Source organism: Motacilla alba, chromosome 1 (genome assembly GCF_015832195.1).
Source record: "Motacilla alba alba isolate MOTALB_02 chromosome 1, Motacilla_alba_V1.0_pri, whole genome shotgun sequence".
In the NCBI taxonomy this organism is placed as follows: Eukaryota; Metazoa; Chordata; class Aves; order Passeriformes; family Motacillidae; genus Motacilla; species Motacilla alba.
The window spans coordinates 100,331,614-100,353,569 of NC_052016.1; the positions used below are offsets into that span (position 1 = coordinate 100,331,614).

Below are 21,956 nucleotides of genomic sequence, written 5' to 3' on the forward strand. Positions count from 1 at the left end.
AGGAGTAAAATACTATCCTGAGTTACAACTTTTCATAGGTAATATTTCAGGTGTGATATAAACGCAACACTGTAATGGAAACTTGCACTTACCAAAACAATATTCCTTATTGCAATTTCATTTCAGATGGAATTGATCAGTGCCAGCAGGGTGAACCTGGTGCACCAGGTAGTCCTGGACTTCCAGGAAGAGATGGATTTCCAGGAGAGATGGGAGAGAAAGGTAATAATATTTTAAAGTGATTGTATTCTAATGCTTAGTAGCCTGGAGCTTGGATATGTAAAGAGATTGAGCAAATAAGGCTGGATCCAGAGAAAATGTACTTAAAGTTAGTTAAATAATTCATGGACATGGAAGATGTTTCTTGATTGTCTGGTGAGTAAAGAAGGATATTGTGGTTTTGATTGTGTGATACTAACTTCTCTTCGCCTGCTCATTGCTGGGAAGTGATAAAGGATGGCCCAGAGCTGCAAGAGGAGCAGAAAGGGTTAAACATAGCCCTGTGCCCATGGAAATTGAGCAGTTCAAGTCAATTTAGGGTGTGAATTCTGAGATGCAGATTTCAAGAGGGGCAGATGAGTTGAGAATGAAAGTGGTTCATGAATCACTGCCATGAGTATAATTGAAGATAAAATTTTAACACCTATAGACAACCTTAGGTTAGACATTAGGAAGAAGTTCTTCACAGAAATGGTGATTGGCCATTGGAATGGGCTGCCCAGGGAGATGATGGAGTCACCATCCCTGGAGGTGTTTAAGAAAAGACTGGATGTGGCACTGAGTGCCATGGTCTGTTGACATGGTGGTGTTTGGTCATCAATTGGACTCAGTGATGGCAAAGGTCTTTTCTGACCTAACTGTGGGATTCTGTGGATGGGACTGTCAGCCATATGTTTTAGCAGTATTGACTAAATGAACATTTAAAAAAAAAGAGCTGCACTCATTTACATGGGTAAATGAGAGCAAGTCCCATGGCTGCTCCTTTCCAATCTCATTCTGTTCACTGTTTTTTTGCAAAATTGTAGTGACTATAGAAGTTATCCTTTTTCTGCTTTAATAATTTTATTTTCTCTATAGCCACTGAATATTTATTTTCTTTTTGTTCCTCTTCAACCTGGTCCCCTTTAACCATTCTTTTAAATACTAACCCTAGGATAAGACTTATGTTGAATTTCACGCCATTCCTTTAAAAATTTTAAAGAATTTTGAACCGCAACTTGCTGATGTTTTCTCCTTGAAGCATGGAATTAGAAGTAGCAATTTATTTGAATATTAAATTGACATTTGCCCTGAATCCATCTGCTTCCAGCTGTCTTGAATCTTTTTGTTGTTATTCATGTCTTTTGTTGTTTTCTTTTTTCAGGTGACAAAGGTGAAGCCTGTGCCTTGTGTGATAAAGTAGGACCTCCTGGACTTCCAGGACCACAAGGGCCACCAGGTCCAGCAGGTAAGAACTCCTTAATTACCCAAAAATGAAGTATGTAGGCTAAATTCTAAAAAATGCAGCATACCTAAGGAAATTATTTACATTTTGTCCCACTAATCAAATTGCTTGTGAAACTAATGAAAGGAGTAATGAAAGAAGGGTGGCATATTGCTATTTTTGGCCTGATTCCAAATTTCAAATACAATTAACTAGAATTACCAGGGAAGCAGAAACTGGCCACAATGAAGGGTCTTTGCAAATTGTGGCCCTAATATTTTCACAGTGAGAAGTAATGTAGGAGCCATTTGCATATGTGCCCAGGCTTGACAGTGACCCATAGATTTGTTTCCAATTGCAGCACTAAATTCTGTGGCCCAAAAATAAAATTATTTTTGCTACCATATGAGAGAAGTGCCACATACCAAAAATTATATTATAGCTAATGTTTGTTCTAGTGCTATTCAGAAAAACGAAAGTGGTTTAGTTAGTTTCAGTTCTGCATTGGTTACATTAATTGATAAATTCATTCCTAAGTCAAATGAATCATCAACTTCCAAGTTTCTGAATGCAGGCATGCAACACAAGTGCATGAATCAGCTTCACTGGCTTTAGCAGCATTATGCTGGTATTGCTGGGAATGGAATGACACACTTTACAAGGGATCACAAAGAAATCACATACAATGAGCTATTTGCATGTAATATATTTTTAGTAATAAATTACATTTTATTTAATAAATTAAGCCATATCTTTGTCTCTCTGAAAAGGTTTTCCAGGACAAGCAGGTTTCAAGGGTGACAGAGGCTTACCTGGACTTGATGGCCTTCCAGGAGTGCCTGTAAGTAATGCCTTGCCACATACTACATGTCCTGCTGGGCATGTGATCAAATCACATGTGATGATCAGTGTATCAGTGTGGTTGTGTAACAGTTCTCTTTAAAAACAAACAATCCCCCCCCCCACCAAAACAGTACACTGCTATGATAAAATTAGGATTATAAATTATGCCTTATAAAATAATGTAGGAAGAAGTGGGTTTGAACTGTAAGAGCTAAAAAAGATCTGTCAGATAATTGGTTATACTTCTGAGTTTATCCATCATAAGAACTTGGTGGGACACATGACCTTCTGCTTGAGTAAGCTGAGCAGTGGAGCTGAGTAAAGACTAGGATTTCTCAGGAAACAGATGCAGATATTCCCTGACCTTCTAAATTGTTCCAGTAACGTTTTGCTGGTGAGTACAAATATATTGAGAGAGAGACAGTGCCATCTAGTGTAGAGTAAGCAATCTAATGTTAGCATGCAGCACACTGTGGCAGTTTTGCTGAATTTTGAATCCCTGAATAAGAGAAAATGCTGAGTTGGAGGGGCTCGTCAGGATTATTGGGTCCAACACCCGGTCCTGTGAAGAACGTCCCAAAGATCACACCATGTGCCTGAGAGAGTTGTCTAAATGCTTCTTGAACTCCATCAGGCTGTTGTTGTGACCACTTCCCTGGGAAGCCTATTCCAGTGCTCAACCACCCTCTGGATGTAAATTTTTCTCCTGATGTCCAGCCTGAACGTCCTCTGACTCAGCTTCATGCTATTTCCTGAATTCCTGTCACTATTGACAAGAGAGAAGAGATCAGAGCCTGCCCCTCCTCGTCCCCTCATGTGCAAGTTGTAGACTGATACGAGGTCTCCCCTCATCTCCTCTTCTCCAGGCTGAGCAAATCAAGTGACACCAGCCATTCCTCATAAAGCTTCCCCTGCAGACTCTTCACCATTCTCATGGCCTTCCTCTGCATGCTCCCCAATAGTTTAATGTCATTTTATATTGTGAACCAAATACAGTATTCAAGGTGAGGCCGCCCCAGCTCAGAGCAGAGGGGACAATCCCCTCCCTTTGCCATGCTGTGCCTGATGCCCCCCAGGACAGGGTTGGCCCTCCTGGCTGCCAGGGCACTGCTGGCTAATGTTCAACTTGCCATCAACCAGGACCCCCAGGTCCCTTTCCACGGCACTGCTCTACAGCCTCTCATTCTTTGATCTATCCACACATTCAGGATTGCCCCATGCCAGGTGCAGAATCTGGCACTGGTGCTGGTGATTGCCCATATCTCTGATTTGTTTCTCTCTGCAGGCCTTTCTACCCCCAAGGGAGCTGACAGCTCCTCCCAATTTATTGTCACTGTTAAACTTAGTATTCCTTCAACTCCTGCATCCAGGTTGTTAATGAAGATTTTAGGAAGTGTCTGTAATATGTTCTGTAAAACACAATTAGGAAACAGGAAAGTTAAATACTTTTGAAGAAATAAAGCAAAGCTGTGAAAGTGGGTAGCATCCTAATAAAATTACTTGTAAATTATGTTGAGGCATCACAACATGTTTCTCAGTAAGGCCAGAAGCAGAACAGCTGTAAGTGTAACACTTGTCTAAAATGTAACACAAATGACTCCTAGATGAGCAGTGCACTACCACAACTACATTTGACCTTGTCCCAATCCATTTAAGTGCCCCTATGTACACTGAGGTTTGCTGTGAAAACCTACCTCAGCATACATATTCCTGTACCGTAATGTGGGTTTTGACACCATTCCTAGTGTGAGTAGACTGAGTCTTCCCAGACCTCTTCTCCCCAAAGCTGCTTGTTTCCCTACAGCTGATCCTTTCTGGCAAGATAACTTCTCAGTGACATCCCTGTGCACTGGCTTTATCACACACTGGGGTTATGCGAGCTCACTCTATCACCAGTGGTGAGAGAGAGGTATCTTCAGAAGTTAAAAAAACCAAACCATTTGTATGAATTCATTACTCAAGGAATCTCTTTCTCTCCCTGAAGTATAAATAAAGCCTTGTTGCCTGAATTCAGCCAGTGAAAGTTGACTAATCTATTGCCTCCACAATAAATTGCATTACCTGGTGACTGAATGTACTATAGTATCAATGGGATCCATGAAAGAAAGAGTGGGAAAAAAATGAAAGACATTCTAATGTGTTTAAGCTTTTTTGTTGTCTGTCATTTGTTCTTGGCACATGTTTTGCCACACCTTTATATTTTACTTTTATTGCCTCATAAGTGCTATTCATGTTTTTAATCAGACAAGGATTGGCTGCTGTTCTGAATGCTTTTAAGCTTGTTTTGCTCTGCAAAGTTCAGCCAGGTGGTGATCCAGCATATAATTTAAGTTGGAAGAACTACATAGAGGCCAGCCTTGCAAGCTGACATTGCTTACAGCCATGCCAAAACATCAGAGTCTGATTCAGAACACTCCAGTGCTAATGAAAAGATTACCATTGACCATGTTCTGGTTCAGGCTGAAGTGGAGGGCACACATGAGCTGTACATAGTGGACATTGCCCATCAAGTTTGTGTTTTAATACCCTAATGAGTAGCTCTGAGACACTAGAAATTAAAGAGACTTTTCCTGTAAGAAAAGTTCATTCAAGTCTTGGAAAATATATAGGGGAAAAATTGAAATTCTGGAAATCCTGTAGGCATACCATTAGGGACGTAATTTCTTTCCAGAAGAGGTTACAAAACTATTTTCTGGGCATGTGCATTATATTATGATATTACCAACTGACTGTGTCAGCTGTTCAAAGTCGATGAATATTAATAATGATTAAACACATGTATTCACATCCGCTGAATGTTATGAATAAACTACCCAAGGGAGAAGCTTTCTGCTTCTAAGACTGCTGTGTCTTGGAAAATATTCTCATTTGACCTCCTCAGTCAATGACTTGGTGGTTCCCTTAATTTGGATTTGCAATTCAGTTTCTGAGGTTTGCTTTCTTTTATAGTTGGAGGGTTTGTAGGGCAACTAATGACATCTGAATTTATGAAATTTCAGGGTCCTCCCGGTACTCCAGGACTTATGGGCAGCCCTGGGCCAAAAGGAGAACCTGGAGATTTTACTTACGATTCTATTCTGAAAGGCGAAAAGGGAGATCCTGGTTTCCCAGGACAGCCAGGCATTCCTGGAAGAGAAGGAAGACCAGGAAAAGATGGATTTCCAGGTCCCCAGGGTCCAAAAGGAGTAGCGGTATGTTTGTTTCTTTATGTTTACATATTGTCCTACTGTGTGTTTATTTATGTTACTTACTCTGCTATACATTCTGTCTTTCAGATCAGAATTCACATGCTTTTGTACTCTATACATGCTTTATGTTTATTAGCCTCATTTATTTTTCCACATCTATTCTTTACCTTCAGTAGTACATTCTTCCTCAGAAGACGATTCCATTTTCACTGGAAGTAGTGAGGAAGACTGTTCTTCAACAGCAGACTTTTTCAGAGCTAGGTTTTTTTTGACCATTTCTTTTTACATGTCATGCAAAAAAGTAATCGGACTCAAATGCATTCAGCATGGCTTGTTACTTTCAGGACTGTAGAGAAAAGGTTCAAACATGGACAGTAGTTTTATTCCTTTCTGCCTTTCTCACAGCTTGATAGTGAGAACTAGTGTGAATGATTTAGCTGATATTTGTAGATGATTGAACAAATGCAGTTATCCAAGTAGAAATTGTGAAGACAAGATTCAAGTCTGTTCTAGCATATTTCTCTTCTCGTGGAAATGAATGCTTCAAAATCTGGCACTGGTAGAGTTGAGCTGATGTGGATATGGAGCTGAATGTGGAGCTCACCTCTGCTCCTAGATCCACTACTGGAAACATGGCCTGCATCATACAGTTAGCTGCATTGCTAGATGTGATCTCCATGTGCTATTCCACATGAAACCTCATTCTGTTTCCATTAAACTCAGTAGAAAATATCCACTTTCTTCAACATTACAGATACCTGTGCTAAATCCCATTTGCAAAATATTCAGAGAGAATGATGTGTTCTGTCTTGCCAGCCAGGCAAGAAGTACACTTACACTTTCCAAAAATTAGGGTACAGCTGGCTTGAAAGGAGAACGTGGTCCCCCTGGCCAACCTGGATTCCCTGGAGTGCGTGGTGAAAGAGGTTTTCCTGGCCCTCCTGGGATAGGTGCTGCAGGATTACCTGGTGAAAAAGGAGACAGAGGCTTTGCTGGAACCCCGGGTTTACCAGGACTTCCAGGTACTGCTATAAAGTGTTTAAAAAATACAATAAAATAAATTATTAAAAAATACAATAAAATACAATAAAATAAATTATTAAAAATACAATAAAATACAAAAAAAAATTAAATTGTGCCCTTTAAATTGTAAAGCCTAGAGGATCATCAGAATTTAAGCCTGAAATAAAAAGACTTCCTAATTTGAATCAGTGCTTGCTTTCATCAGTATAATTGCAAATTTTTGAGGACAGTTTTCTTGAAGGATTTGCTAGGCAAAATGGGATGTTTTAGGTTCATCCTAGCTTTTTACGAAGCTTCTACCAAAAAAACTTCATAACAAGTCACTTTTAATGGTATGGATGAACTGATAATGCTGTCAAGGTAGCAGTCCCTTGTTTTATTTCATCAGTTCCTGTACTCTAATACAACTTTACATTTACAGGAGCAAAGGGTGAAGCAGGACGAACTATATCGCTCCCTGGACCTCCTGGGGCAGATGGCCTCCCTGGGCCACCTGGTTTCCCTGGACCCCAAGGTACAGCAGTCTGGTAATCTTTGTCTAATAATCAGGATGGTTCTGTTCCCCAGAAGTTAGCCTTTGTGTTAACATTTGTCTTGTTTTTATTTGCAAAGGTGACAAAGGGAATCCTGGGCTTCCAGGTAGACCTGGCCTACCAGGAGAAAAAGGTGCTGTTGGGCAGCCAGGTATAGGGTTCCCTGGACCTCCAGGTCCCAAAGGTAAGATAAAGCTGTCTGTCTAACAGAGCTGGTGTAACTGGAGTGTGGATGGAGGCGTAGGCCTGCACTGTCATCCAGCCATAGCTGCATGGGATTTGGGAGGTGCAGCTGAAGAAGCTCCCTTGCAAAAGTCAGCCAGCAGCACACTGAGAATTCTTTCGATAGAGCTCAGCTGCACACTTGCTTTGTGTAGTGCAGTGGTGCACCTACAGACAATGTCACAGCTACTGCCAGAATGGAAAGTGATACGGTACAGCATCCTGCATTGCAGCAACTGAAGTTGCTGAGATGAGATGACCCTTCTGAGAGATGAAAAACACTGTGTGTAGTTGGTCCAAATAATACGCTGATGTAACTGTAACAGCTGTGGGCCAGAGCTTACAGCTTTGCTGGGTCCCAGACAGCTGAGAGTGGCTTGGTTAGAATTCCAGCTTACTCAACAGAAGTGTTGTCTTCCCTCCATGGCCATTGTCAGCATATGCAAGTAGCTTAGAGGGAGTTTAAATGTTTTGGAATTTTTGAAGATGTATTTCACAATACTGCTGCTCATTTAGAACTAGATGACTGAACTTTCAGCAGCCACCTCAAACACCAAAATTGTTTTGTGTCTTCGTTGTTATTTCTTATGATTCCACACACGAATGAACTGGGAGGGTCAGAAATTTAATAAGGAGAAAGGGCATATTTTTCTCTGTAATCCATGTCTGGTTCCTCTGAGAGTGCATTGGGACCGGAACAGAAAAGGCCCATTGTATCTGTAAAAGAATTGCTGTATGCACTTTGATGCCAGATGAAAGAAATGGCACATTAAATATATTTCTTTAAAGGACCATTCCATGAACTCAGCTCTGCCCAATGACATTCTGATGTCTTAGCCTAAAAGCTGGATTTCTGCCTGCTTGTTCTGAATTTGTTGTGTGTGTGCTGATGTTGAGTGAGTGCTATCTTTAAGGGATTTGGAGAATGTTCTAGGTATTCCTTCTTGCATTCCCAAGGTGTGGTTCATGGGCTAGCTCTGGAATAGAAACCTTCTGTATGAAACCCTCAGCAGGACACGTAGAACGTGTCACAAGACATATACTGCACAAAAGGTGTTGATTCACAGGTGGGCTTTGTTGTGCATCCCTCAGTCTGATGCCCCACACATTAAGCTGCCTTTTCTGAAGAAGACTTTGGGAGCCCAATTTTGCAGGACATTTCTCACAAGGGAGATGGGAGATGAACCCAAGGCTATTATTTAAGAGGAGACATTCAGCATTTATTTCTTCTGGGTGGCTGTTTCTCATCAGAAGCCAACTGCTGCACAAAAGTCAGTGTTTGAATCTTAGTTGGGACATGTGCATGCTGGCAGGACTAGAAGTTTGACTACCCAGGCCTTTGTTAACACGTCCTTGTGTATAGTTCAGTTTAGAGGCTTAAAGAAATAGCAGAGGTCACTTACAGACAGAGAGGGTAATGATGTGACTCTTGGATTGTTTTGCTTTGTTCTATAGGTTTCCAAGGTCAGCCTGGCTCACCTGGTCAGCCAGGAACTCCAGGAACCCCTGGTCTGGATGGTTTGCCAGGAGTTCCAGGTTTACAAGGCCAAAAGGTAGATGTCAGCTGCTGATGCTTTTATCTGTGACTCCCCGTGTTGACAGGAATGTGCGCAAGGAAGAACTTTAGAAGTTGGCCAAACTGCCTTTCATTTTATGTTTCGCACTGTGCACACAAGGGACTGAGTAGATGGATAAATGCTTGGCATTAACACTTTTAAAGGGCTTACAGCTCTCCCCTGAAGTCATGTATAGAGATCTGTACTTAAGCCCTATACTGCATGATTTAAATACATTTAATAAATGATTTCTTGGTTTTGACGTGTTGATTCCTAATCTATTGTGTTTCTTTGGCTAGGGTGAACCTGGTGTAGGTCTACCTGGACCTAAGGGATTGCCAGGCCCCCCCGGCCCAGCTGGCATCCCTGGAGAAAAAGGAAGTCCAGGACTGCCTGGTTTACGTGGCGAGCAGGGCTTTCCAGGCATACCTGGGCAGCAGGGATTCAGAGGTAACGTCACTAGAAAAATACAGTTCTGTATTTGTATTTCTTTTTAAAGTCACTCTCCTGCAGATGCAGTGAAAAGTCTATTCCTTACTGAAATATCCTACTGATATCTCGGGGAATTGCCCCTTTCCCATCTCATTTTTTCCTGCTACCCACTAGTAGCAAATGCTAGCAGCAAAGAGCAGCCCTTCATCCAAACCCAGGCTTAGAGGTGTTGGTGGCTGCATGAAGTCTCCTTGGCCAGGTGCTTCCAAAGCACCTTGTCTGGCATCTTCAGCAAGCAAGATGTCAAACAGCATCAGAGAATGCTTGGTCTATGTTCTCCTGTCTCCCTGCAGGTGACCCTGGTCTCCCAGGTCTCCAAGGCTTGCAGGGCCCTCCAGGTGCACCGGGGCTGGGCCCTCCAGGATTGCCAGGACCTGCTGGGCAGCCAGGACCCCAGGGACCACCAGGTGAGCAGAGAATACTCCCATGATGCTGCTTAAGAGCAGAATTTTGACGTAAGTGGACAACACAGGTATAAGTCTTGCTTGAGAACTTTTTGCAGTGTGAAGTTGATAGGTGTAGATGGGGGGCATGACAGTGGGCCTCCTCCATGTGGTCCAGAATGCAGGGTGAGGCCTCCTGAGAGGATTTCTGGCATTTGGATTGGTCTCCTCAGGTCATTGATGGGTAATAGATAAAGATTCAAAGCCTCTCTTAGGAAATGAGGACTGGTTCTGCTGTCTGCCTTTGAGACTTCATCTTCTGTGCCATCTAATTTGTGAATCGCAGGTGGACATGGTCAGATATGGTTTTATTTAATGTTATTAATGTTATTAATGGTTTTCCTTGTTTTTTTTTTGTTAAGGACTAATCCGGTATCTTCTGGTTTTCGTAGGATTTCCTGGAGTAAAAGGAGAAAGGGGCTTCCCTGGTGTCCCAGGTCTAGATATGCCAGGACCTAAAGGGGATAAAGGTAGCCCGGGCCAGCCAGGAGTCCCAGGCTCTGTGGGGTTACCTGGCCTGCCAGGTCCACAGGGGGCTGTTGGACTGAAAGGATCAACAGGTGAATGCCTTGTCCCTCAAAAACCAGCATCTTTGACAGCTGTTTTATGAAGTTATGGTAGCACACCCTTTCACTCAGTTAGGAATCGATTGATCAAAGAGCCCAAGCTTGGGAAAACGCAAGGACTGATGTCAGTAAAGCAGCTCTGCACATGCAACTGAGCTGCTGCTGCTGAAGTCCTTTCATGGACCAAATCCATCAGGTTGAAGGAACTAGCTTTGCTCCTGTAATAATGAAAGAGGATTCTCTGCACAGTTTTAGTGACAGAGTATGGTTTTAATAATGCCTTTGTTAATGACAGCATTGTTTCCTGTAATAGGAAGTTTTAAGAATTTGTCAAAAACCCATTACAAACTGTTTTCCTCTGGTTTTCATAATACTGTTTTTACTGTTTTTTCTCTATTGGGCTGTTTTAGTTTAATAATCTTCTTTGTCCCATTTTTGCTTGAGTAGTGCAACTCTTAATATGATAGGCAGTAAATAATTCTGTTTCTTGTACTTCTTTACACTGCTTGCTTTATTTTTTTTTTATTCACTCTTCTTCCTTGACTTTAGGACCCAAAGGAGAAATGGGAGTTATGGGAACTCCTGGATTGCCAGGAACTCCTGGGCCAGTTGGAGATCGAGGGTTTCCGGGTGAAAAAGGTAAGAGAGAGATTTTCTCAAAATAAAAATTGCAAACCTTTTCCCCAACAGAAGTAGGGAAATAACCAAAGATAAGGAGTATACTTGGCCTAAGGAACAGTTTATGTCAAGTGACTTTCCTCTAAGTTAGAAATAGTATAAAAGACCATATCCTAGGACCAGTCATGAGTTTGGGCACCAAAACATGATTTTTGATCCATTCTTCAAGAACATAAGGATTTGCTAGGTGTGGGGCTGCTATAGGTATTACTCCAAGAAAAAATACACTATTTGAAATTATTAAAAGCCAGCAGGAAGGTCTTAATTCAGAGCCTCAGATAATGCTCTGTATTACTGCCAAACCCCTGTCCTTATTGTTTCAAGAGTCTGAAATTAATGTCTGGGAAGTGGGAAAAATATGTCAACTTTCTGACAGAGCTATTATGAAGTATAAAAAAAAATTCACAGGAGCTGTTCTGGAACATGGTATTTGGTGCTCAAAATCTAAATAAATAGCTAATTTAATTTGTTTAAATAAATATTCTAAATAAATTCAAACTAAACATTCTTGCAAAGTTTTATATGCCCCTATAACATTCAGGGCTGTCTCTTTATAGGTAGCCAAGGTTTCAAAGGTGTAATTGGACCACAGGGTGATCCTGGTGTTAAAGGAGATAAAGGTGAAGCTGGTCTCCCAGGAAAACCTGGAACAATAGACAACATGGACATGGTTAGCCTCAAAGGCCAGAAGGGAGATCAAGGAGAAAAAGGTAACTTTATTCTCTAACTGTGTGATTAAGTGGAATTAACACTCATAAACTACCAAGCAGCAGTACTTTGAATTTAGTTTTGTGTTAGTTTTAGGCAACAGTTTTTAAAATAAAATTAAAGAGTTTTGCACAGCAAATATAGATATTTTTCTGGTGTTTTTCAACTCTATAGAAAAAAAAAAAAGAATAATTACAGAGCAGAAGGGTTTTGTTTGAACAGAAGGGGTTCAATTTGTACTTTTATAAATTATTTTACCTTTTTAATCACAAGACTCTCTGAAAATAAAAGAATTTTAAAAAGTAAAACTAGAGCTTTCCAGAAGGGAAAAGCTATTTTTCATGTAAAACATGTCGTTGTGGCCATAAAGATCAGCTGATAGTGTGAGAAAAAAAGTGAGCAGCCTTTTTTGACACGTTTCTTATGACCTGAAGAAAATTCAGGAAAGAAATGCATTAATGTCACTGATACCAACAGATCAATTTATATCAGTTTAGAAATATCTGGAAGTACACAGGAGAAAGGCAATCAGTTTTCTGTTTAGAAACTTCATGGTTATAAATTTGTTAGCTTTTTTAGATAATACATTCTTCTTTGATTTTTAGTTTTACTGCTAATTGATAAATTAGTTGTTTGAAATAATTTTCTCTTCTGTATTTCTTTTCAAAGAAAAAATTGTGTATATTTTGCATATTTTTAATATTTTTTCTTCTTATGATACATTACTTTTTATTAAAAAATAAGAGTTTTTAATAAATGGTTACTTTTTTTGTTAAAATAGAAATGTAGAGCTTAGAAGGGAGCTGCTGAGATCTTGTGGTCTTTAATTTCCCTCAGCCAAGTCCTTCAGGCTTTAATAGTATATCATGTTTTCTGAAACAATTATCGTTCTTTTTACACTTTGTGATTTCCCCCCCAGTTTGGCTGCATCCTTGTTAGAGTTCACATTGCTGAAACAAGCAAAGTACCTCAACTCAGGCCTGGCTAGAATGAAATTTCCCTTTCTTGAAACAATAGCTGACTGAGTTTGTGATTAGTTATAATTCTTAGTCCCTCCATTCTGGACTACTGCCTGTGTAATAATTTTTCAATTTGTACGCGTGTTTTTGACTTCTTCTGTCACACACGTGGTGCATTATGCTTTTTGATTTTCACTGTGATGATTTTCAAGCTTCACTCCAACTCTTCAAAATCCTTCTGTAGTCTAATACTCTTTCTGAGCCTTTCCTTTTGAGTGTCATCTGTACATTTCATCAGTGTATTCCAGGGCAGACTCCTTTCCATTTTGACAGTGAATCACTAATAACTATACTATGTTGTATTTGAACTGTGGAAACAGGAGAGTATCCCAGTCTTAGCTACCTCTTATCTCCATGTCCTGGCTAATTGTCAGAAGGAGATCTGGGCTCACGTGTTCTGGTTGGGTCTCAGAGAAACCTGGGCATGTGGGTAAGTAGTGCCTTGCAGCTTGGGCAGCCAGGGACTGCAGGGGAGGGTGTCAGCAAGTGAGGAGTGAGTACATCTGCCCTTCAGCTGAGATGCAGCTTCTAAAAGTACTTTTAATGAAGGTCCCAGCCTGTAAAGATTTCATCTAGATTATTTTTTCTCATTTGTTCTTGATCTTGATATGTACAGTGGTATGTAAAGTCTTAAAATCACATCGGTTGTTTTCTCTACTTCCTTATCTACTACTGGCATGTAGGATGATTAATTTATTTTGTTCCTAGAAATCTAAACTAGGCACACTTGTTACATGCAAATAAAGAAACCTTTGCTGAGAAATTAAAATGGTTAATTTCTTTGGTTTCTAATTTACTAATCTCTCCAGCACTAACAATGCATGCTTGCAAACTTCTACACGCTACCTTTTCCTGACCACATGCAGTCTACAGATTGGCCTGGCTAACACAGCCTGGAAGAGCAGGTTACAAACAGATCCCAGTCTGCAAATTTCTGCTCTTATCCTCTTGAAGCAAAAGATACTTAGTATCAGCAGAGAAAAATAATTTAGTTATACTCCGTAACTTTGCTGATCTTTTGTCTGCCTTCATTCCTCTAGACATGAATATCACAGTAATGCTTTTAGAAGCTTCCAAAAGACAAACTGTGCAGAGAAGACACAGAATTTTTATGGCATATTATCAGTGATGCTTAATGAAAAAATTTGGGTTTGGACATCTTGAAATGTTTTTAATAAAAGCTGCTTACTTAAAAACATTCAGTGACTTATCTTCAGTAACCTGTTGTCCTGCAGCTCTATGCAACACTAACAGAATTGTTTATGACCAAAAGGCATGGACATAAAGTTGGAGAAGAGGCACACTAGAGAATAAGAGATCAAGCCTTCTGAAAGTGCTTTAACATTAAATGGAACAGGGAAAACAGCAAATTTCTGGCTGTTTACTCGTTGTTCACATGTGCCCTTTTAGAGAGCTGAACAGTCAAATCCGTAATTTCTGTTAACACCTGTGGGCACTTTTCAAATAACTCAGCAATATAACTCAAACACACATTAATTCCAATTTCTTTTATAGATATAACTTGCTTTGTAATTTGCACAGACATCTATAAAATTGCAATAGTTTTCAGCCTTTTCTCAGTACTGGTTTAATGATTAGAAAGTTGTGTTTTACTCAGCCATTTCCTTGTTCAGCAGAGAGAAGCAGCAGTGATCAAAAATTAACTAGAAGGATTATTATATGTAATTACAGTAAATTGTAATAAAACTGATCTCACTGTGTTTTTCTTTTTGGTGTCCAGGGGACCATGGAGCAACAGGAGAAAAAGGGCTACGTGGTGATTATGGAGAACCAGGAATTCCAGGGAGAGATGGTGAACCTGGTACTCCAGGACAACCAGGTATGTCTGAAGCTAACAGCAGACAGACTGTTTGTCAGGTATTTTAAAACTTGTTAATGATGGGATTCTTAATTTCTCTGTTGCCCATAGGACCAAAAGGTGATCAAGGCCCCCCAGGGTACCCAGGGGATCCAGGAGTTCCAGGACAAAAAGGATCAGTTGGTGAAATGGGTTTGCCAGGTACTGATTGCTGGGACTTACTTCTTATTTTTCTCCTTAAGTGAATATAGAATATTATGAGAAACCTGTATGGAATATTTGTTGGTGTAGATCTACTAAACAATTTACACTGTTTGCAGTGACTGAATGTTAGGCTTTTGAGACATTGCTTTTCAATCCTATTGTCATATACAAATAATAGGATGGTTTCCTAAGTTTCTACATGCAAATCCTTTAGCTGCATCTTTAGGTTTTCTGTATTTGTTTTTGAGTGTTTTGGCAGTGTTTGAGGCAGGTTTTTGAGTGTCTCTGATAGTCTGTGAACTGCATTAAGCTTCTTGTTTATTTTCCCCCTTCTAAAAGTTTTGGTGAGCTGCTGTGTACTGCCTGTCAATTATGAACTGTAGGGGTCTGGGAATAAAGTTGTTGTGGAAGGGATTGGTAAAGAATAAAATGGAGAAGAACCTATGACTCAACATGGAAACTTTGTCTCCATTGGGACGGCCTTGTGTCTACATATTTAGGAAATCAGACATGACAGTCTGAAATGGTAAATGAGGACAGAAACCATATGCTGCAGAAGAATCACTTTGTAGTACTATTAGAAATAAATCAAGTAAAGATAAAGTTTTATTCAGTTCATATTTTTAGCAAGATCTTTGTTTACTCTGAATCCAAGGTTATGACTATGAGTAGAGTTGATTATCCCATAGAAAGTCCTGTTTAGAGAGTGAATCCCAAAAGAAAATTTACTTACTTTCATAGCTCTGAATAGCTAAAGCAGCCCTGATACATCACTGTCAACACTGCTAAGGTACACTGGTTCTGATGTACTCATTTTTCCTTTCCCTTTACTAGGAACACCTGGAGAAAAGGGTCTTCCTGGAGTACCAGGTTCACCAGGCACACCAGGGTTCCCTGGGCAAAAAGGTGAAAAAGGAGACAAAGGAGCACCAGGTTTTCCTGGAATTGGCTTTCCAGGGGCTCCTGGTGAGAAGGTATTTATACACCTAAGGATATGGTTCTCTCTATGAAGCACTTGAAAAGATGCTGTTGGCCTTTAGCTGTTTTGTTATATTTTCTATTATGCCTTATGAAAAACTTGAAAGGTGTGCACAGGTACAGGTTTAGATGCATTCTGTTTGATGGAACCAATATCTCCAGTGTTCTTTTTATTATCTCTGCTCAAAATAGGCTAATTGGCAGTGCTAGAAATGTAGGGAAGGGGAAGAACTGTAAAAAATACAAAGTCAATAATGTGAAAAGGGCATTTTGCGAACAGGGAAAATAATCACACTAAAATAATGTTACTGTACTTTTACAAAGATACTATAAGTGCTCAGATACTACTGAAAAGTGAGCTGTGTTAATACTGTCTGTAAAGTTTAATTTAATCTCTAATAGTATCGAATAGGATTCTCATTTGTTTCAAATTCCTTTTCCTAGCTGTACAATGACAGTTACAATGAATTTATAAGTAAAAATGGTAAAAAATAATACCTACTAATCTGGTAGCAAACTTACTGAGGACTCAAAAAAAGACTTTTTTTTTAGATGATGAAGTGTAATAAATTAAAAGGCTTATTTTGAAAAGACTTTGTATAACCATCCTAAAAATGCATAGAAGACTGCTTATTTTCATATGTAGGTATTAAGCAATTGCTAGATTACTTGAAAAACTCTGATAATGGAATTTAACACCAAATTTAATCCTAAATTACATTGTGTAGGAGTGGAAAAACAATGGAATTCTTTAAATTCAGATGGATGAGAGGAGTGACATCTACCACTGCATACAGATAAAACTGTTTCTGAACTAATGTCTGGATTTAATGTGTGCTGCTTCTTCTAGGGAGAACCAGGAAGAACGGGTAGTCCAGGTTTATCTGGAGATAAGGGTGAAAAGGGTAGTGCAGGAATTCCTGGAATGCCGGGTGCCCCAGGTCCCAAAGGATCCCCTGGCATGGCAGGATTTCCAGGCAAGTGTTTATGCTTTTACAAAAGAGAAACTGCAGTGAAAAATTAAAGTAAAAATTATATCAAATATCTCACATGGAAACATATTTTTCTTCTTTTCTTTAGGAAGCCCTGGCCGCCATGGAGAAAAGGGTGAAAAAGGACTTCCAGGCTTAAGTGGTATTCCAGGTTTAAAAGGAGAACCAGGTAAAAAAGAAATAAAAAACAACTTAAAGGACACTTAAAATATTGTTCATATCCAGGCAGTGGCTAAAACAAAATCTTTTGCATTCTACATTAGTTTTGGCTCAGATATTTCACAGTGCATTTGTTCATTCATAAGCAAAAAAGACATTGCTGGACAATATTGACATATTTCCTAGATAAATATGAGTCAGTGTACTGGGGGGCTCACATTTCTATTGCACTGTTAGAGGAAGAGATTTTACCACCTTCCACAAGACCAGTTGTTGTTACAGCCATTACTTCTGTTGTTTCTGAGTTAATTTAAAAATAATTAAGTTGATCTTTATGCCTAAACCTGAATCACCACATTATGATCATTTCACTGCTGTTAGAAAGGAAATAGAGTATGGAAGAGAGAAAATCCATTGCTGTTATGAACATTTTAGATGTTGGAGTCTTCTGTTCTCAGTTTTTTGGCTGCAGGACACATCCTCTTACAGGACAATGGACTGTGCTGTTCACAAGTCTTTGCTGGAGGTCCTACATTCTAAACTCACTGAGATTCATGATAATTAGCTGTGTCAAAATCTTTAATACTTGAGCCCTGTCTCAGACTGATTTAATTCAGAAGTAAACTCAGTGAAAAGTCACACTGAAGTCATCATGCAATATCTGTTTGGTCTCTGTAGGAGAAAAAGAAAAAGTAATGGTTCAAATGAAAATGTCACTGATTTTTCAGGTGAACCTGGTCTTCCGGGTCCTGCTGGTGCCACTGGTCAGAAGGGTGAACCAGGTTATGATGGGATTCCAGGTGCAGCTGGTGCCAAGGGTGAACAAGGTACTGTGACTGTCATCTTCAGTTCCCATGGTATGAAAATGCACAGACACAGGCTGCACAAGAGTAGCTGGTAGAGGTGTGTCCTGGTTTTGAGTCCTTTGGATGAAACTTTGAAAATAAAGTCAGTATTGGTGTCTTAAGGTCATCCAGCATTGCAGTGTGATCATTTAGATGAGCAACTGTGTTTAATCAATGTAATATTGAAAGAATTTCTTTCACAAAGGCTGGTAATACTTTAAAGAATTGTGTTTTGGCATTTATTTCAGCCTGGAACTTAGCTGTGAAATAGTGGAGCAGCCTTGCCTTTTCTTTGGGTAGAGTTTTCAGTCATACAGGACCCATTGTGCTAAATACAATACCAGTACTAACGAAAACAGCCTCTGCCCTGAAGAACTTTTGCATAAGCCATTTATTTGGAGTTTGTATTTGCATAATAGAGTTTTATTCATTACAGGTTAAATGCAAGTACTTTCCCAACTTCTCATTTTTTGCTGTCTCTGTACTGCAGGTCTTCCAGGTAGAGGACTTCCAGGATTTCCTGGTGCAAAGGGGGATAAAGGTAAAACACTTATTTAAACAATTCTAAACCTCCTTCCCAACATACTATAGCCATAATTCTGTAATGCAGACATACTTTCTACTTCATTCTTTTGCATCCTATGCCTTCTCAGAGCAGGCAGAAGCTCTGAGAGGTTCAAATGCTGATTTCTGTTACAGCGGCAACATCTTGGAGTTAGATAGACCCTAAAATAGGTAATTATTCATAGTGTGGAATTCTCTGCAAGCTGTGGTGTGATGAGGTAATAAAAATAACTCCTGTATTTGTGTGCTGTGCTTTTGACTCCAAGTATTTCTGTTTTCCTACTAATTTTGCAAGAATCAAAATTTAGAAAGGCTCTGTGCACCAGGCAGCTATAGGTAGTGGTTTTGTGGCCAGGATACTGTAGTAATTTTTTTGCCTGAACCTGTTTTGCAGCCCAGATGTATTAATTGCTAAATTAGTTATTTACTGTATCTCAACAGAGCATGTCTAAGCTACACACAGGAGCATGGTGCAGAGATGCAAAAGATAGCAGAGTCCTGTTGAGATCCTACTGAAAATTTTTATTACTTGGGCTCAGGACTTAATTGCTTGGGTACAGTCGCATGACTATGACAATTCAAGTCCCCTTATGTTCTTTGAAAAGTGTGTCACTACACTGTGCTGTGGGAATGGTTTGATTGGCTTGATTCAGTGCTTGCTCAAGGTGTCTGTAATGCACCATGCTCCATTTTATGAAATAAGTATATCCTAGACGCTAGGCTGCAATAGATACAGTAGTGAAGAAATGTCAAACTGCTCTCGATAAAGGAAATTGTGTGTAATGGGGGAATTTTCAATTTTAAGTATCCACAATTTTCCGTTGTGGAAAACACAAACAATTCAACTAGTTTGTCCATGAAATTAACATCACATGGCAGATTTTGAAGAACTTACATAGATTTAGATATCAATGCCTTACCTCACTCATTCATTCTACTAATAAAGGAAACTTGTCTAGACAATCCAAAGTGATAAACCAGAATTTCAGAATATCTTTTATTTACCATCTTAGACTAATTAACAGTCATTAACTACTGTGAAAGCCCTAATGTTAGAGAACTTAATAAATTCAGCAAATGTTCTAATCATAGCTTGGTAGGTATGTAGAGCACTAGATCATGAGAACACTTCTGTCACCTTCTCCATCTCTCATTTTGTCAGCTCAGCTCATTTAAAAATATCTGGGTTTAGATATTTTGTACTTAAATACTTTATACTTTTTTAGTATTTAAGTGTACTACTTAAATAATTTGTATTCTAAAAGTATTTCATTTGTAGTTCCAAAGAAATAAGTGCAGGATTTAAAAACCTTGTTCTGCTCAAGCAGAGAGCCAGGGATAGGGTTCTCTATACATTTGGCAGGTTTTTGTTATTGTACTTATACCAGGTAGTCTATATTATTTTGCTCAATCTAAAAACTAGATTGAATTGCTATTGTTAACTATTTGTACAAGCCTGAAAGTAAGTACAACAGGTTTAAATCTAGATCTTAGTAAAAAAGTATTCCATTTTTCTCCAGGAGCAAGACCTTTTGTTCTTAGTCAAGCACAACATCCATTACTTGACAATGACAATAATGATTGCTGTGGAGTAAGGGTTTGGAGGCTTTATCATCTTTCTGTAAGGAGTGGTAGAGGGATGCTGAATGTTAATCTATTTTAAGAATGACTAAAAATAGCCCAGTGATGAATTTAGATAAGAAAAGGTATGTCAGTCAAACTACTTTCCTCATATTTTGTATCATAATGTGAAGAACCATACAATTTTCCTGAAGTTTTTCACTTTTATAGAAATGTATGAGGTTAAGATCAGTGTTTTCAAAAAGAATAAAGCTTACTATGAGTGGATAATATGGCAGAAGGTCTCAGTGACTGTGATCTTCTCTCTAATCATGTTCTGTGGTTGTTTCAAATCTTAGGTGCAAAAGGCGAAGTGGGTTTTCCAGGATCCCCAGGAAGTCCAGGAATCCCAGGCCTGAAAGGGGAACCAGGATATGCAGGTCCACCAGGCCCTAAAGGGAGCCAAGGTCTTCCTGGGCTACCAGGAAGTGCAATTGAAGGCCCTAAAGGAGACAGAGGACCCCAAGGCCAACCCGGTCTTCCAGGTAATTCTTTTTCTTTAGTATTGAAGTATTGCTGTTCATCGAGGCTCGCCTAATTAATTAATTAATAATACAATCAATATTGCATATCTGTGTTTATCCTTATCACCCAGGTCAGAAAAAAGCCTTTGTTCAGAGGCAGTTTTGGCAGTATGTCCTAGAACAGGCTGGTTTTATGTCCTCAAGCAGTTAACTTTGCCCAGAAATCTTTCTAGTGTTGAGAAAGTTGCCTCCCATTTCCATGTTTCCCTATGGACTTTATTTACTGTTTTGAGGCATCCGGTCCTGTATGTTCCTATGTGCTGAGGTTAATGCGTTTAAAAATGACCCAGCTTGGTTTTACCATGGCAGTGGCCTGTGCTAGAGGCTAAGGAGGAGAGTGGAGCAGAGCTACAAAGTATCTTTAGCCTATTTATGCCTGCCTTTATGTCTCTCTGCTTGTTCTGCAAGTGTGGAAAGCGCCTCTATCAGCTACAGGCTGAGAGATGATTGGATGAGGAGTCTCCCTGCAACAAATTCTACTTATTTTCTTGAGATGTTGCAACAATTATTTTGGTTCTGTCCATCTGTAGACCCTGTTTGTCCCCCATCAGATACTGTTGTAAGCCAATTTTGCTGCAAAGTACTCTTTTCTTCTTGTTTTCAGGTTTACCAGGTCCAACAGGACCACCTGGACCTCCAGGTCTGAAAGGGGCCAAAGGAGAGCAAGGGAGCAACGGCTGGCCAGGGACTCCTGGGGGTCCAGGAATGAAAGGTGATCCTGGTTTCCAAGGACTGCCAGTAAGTTACTTTCAGTACACTCCAGATTTGCTGAAAGCTGGTTCTTGTAATTAATGGATATATTAATCATTCCGTTTCTTGTTCAAAACAATGATATTTCATGTTCAAAGTGCCTTTGCACTCACTGCTGATGATGTAAAGTCAGTTTGAAAGCATTTCAGCGCTCTTCTTGGAAAGGCTGCCCCAGTGAGCTAATGAACTTATTAGAAATTTATAGATAGTGAGTGGTAACATACAACACCCAAAATATAATTTACAGTGTTTTAACAGTACGGGATGGCTGAAGCACATCCATAAATCTGGTAAATGCATTAGTAGTTAATTTTAAAGGTTGCATATTTCATGATAAATTGCCTTCTGAAAATACCTGAACTGTTTGCTTTTGTTATGAAGGCTCTCAAATAAAGTGCAGTTTCAGTACTGTCAGTGATGAAATATTGCTGCTGATTTAGAACTACAAACAGGCAATACTATTAATACATTTTTGTCATATATTATTCATTTTCCCTGGCCTAAAATAGTCACTTTTCAGTATACTAGCAAGAATGAAGTAAAATAGGCAGTCACCCAGAATAGTTTGCCTTCTATATTCTTTCTCTCAGGGTGTATGATCCCTTTTTCCACACTGAAAAATACGCTCTAGTTTTTAGCTTTTCATTCCTTCTTTCCTACTGCACTGGGAATGGAGATCATTAAGTCCAGAGTAGAAGGAGGCTGAGGGAGGATCTTATCACTCTCTACAACTCCCTGAAAGGAAGTTGTAGCCAGATGGGTGTCGGTCTCTTCTCCCAAGTTAACAAATGACAGGAAAAAAGAAAT

At 39.5% G+C, this 21,956-nt stretch overlaps 1 protein-coding gene across 1 annotated transcript in view; it reads left to right on the forward strand.

Moving 5' to 3' along the window:
• The window catches only part of COL4A1 (collagen type IV alpha 1 chain), a 119,776-nt gene that overhangs the window by 83,248 nt on the left and 14,572 nt on the right, over positions 1-21,956 (forward strand). Inside the window, exons 22-43 of the mRNA XM_038131715.1 lie at positions 127-222; positions 1,364-1,447; positions 2,194-2,264; positions 5,266-5,457; positions 6,308-6,476; positions 6,899-6,991; positions 7,090-7,194; positions 8,688-8,785; positions 9,088-9,238; positions 9,574-9,687; positions 10,116-10,283; positions 10,839-10,928; positions 11,525-11,677; positions 14,436-14,534; positions 14,625-14,714; positions 15,552-15,691; positions 16,546-16,672; positions 16,776-16,856; positions 17,575-17,673; positions 18,182-18,232; positions 20,175-20,360; positions 21,004-21,137. Of these exons, the coding sequence (XP_037987643.1) occupies positions 127-222; positions 1,364-1,447; positions 2,194-2,264; positions 5,266-5,457; positions 6,308-6,476; positions 6,899-6,991; positions 7,090-7,194; positions 8,688-8,785; positions 9,088-9,238; positions 9,574-9,687; positions 10,116-10,283; positions 10,839-10,928; positions 11,525-11,677; positions 14,436-14,534; positions 14,625-14,714; positions 15,552-15,691; positions 16,546-16,672; positions 16,776-16,856; positions 17,575-17,673; positions 18,182-18,232; positions 20,175-20,360; positions 21,004-21,137 (2,591 nt within the window). The remainder of the gene's footprint in view (positions 1-126; positions 223-1,363; positions 1,448-2,193; positions 2,265-5,265; positions 5,458-6,307; positions 6,477-6,898; positions 6,992-7,089; positions 7,195-8,687; positions 8,786-9,087; positions 9,239-9,573; positions 9,688-10,115; positions 10,284-10,838; positions 10,929-11,524; positions 11,678-14,435; positions 14,535-14,624; positions 14,715-15,551; positions 15,692-16,545; positions 16,673-16,775; positions 16,857-17,574; positions 17,674-18,181; positions 18,233-20,174; positions 20,361-21,003; positions 21,138-21,956) is intronic.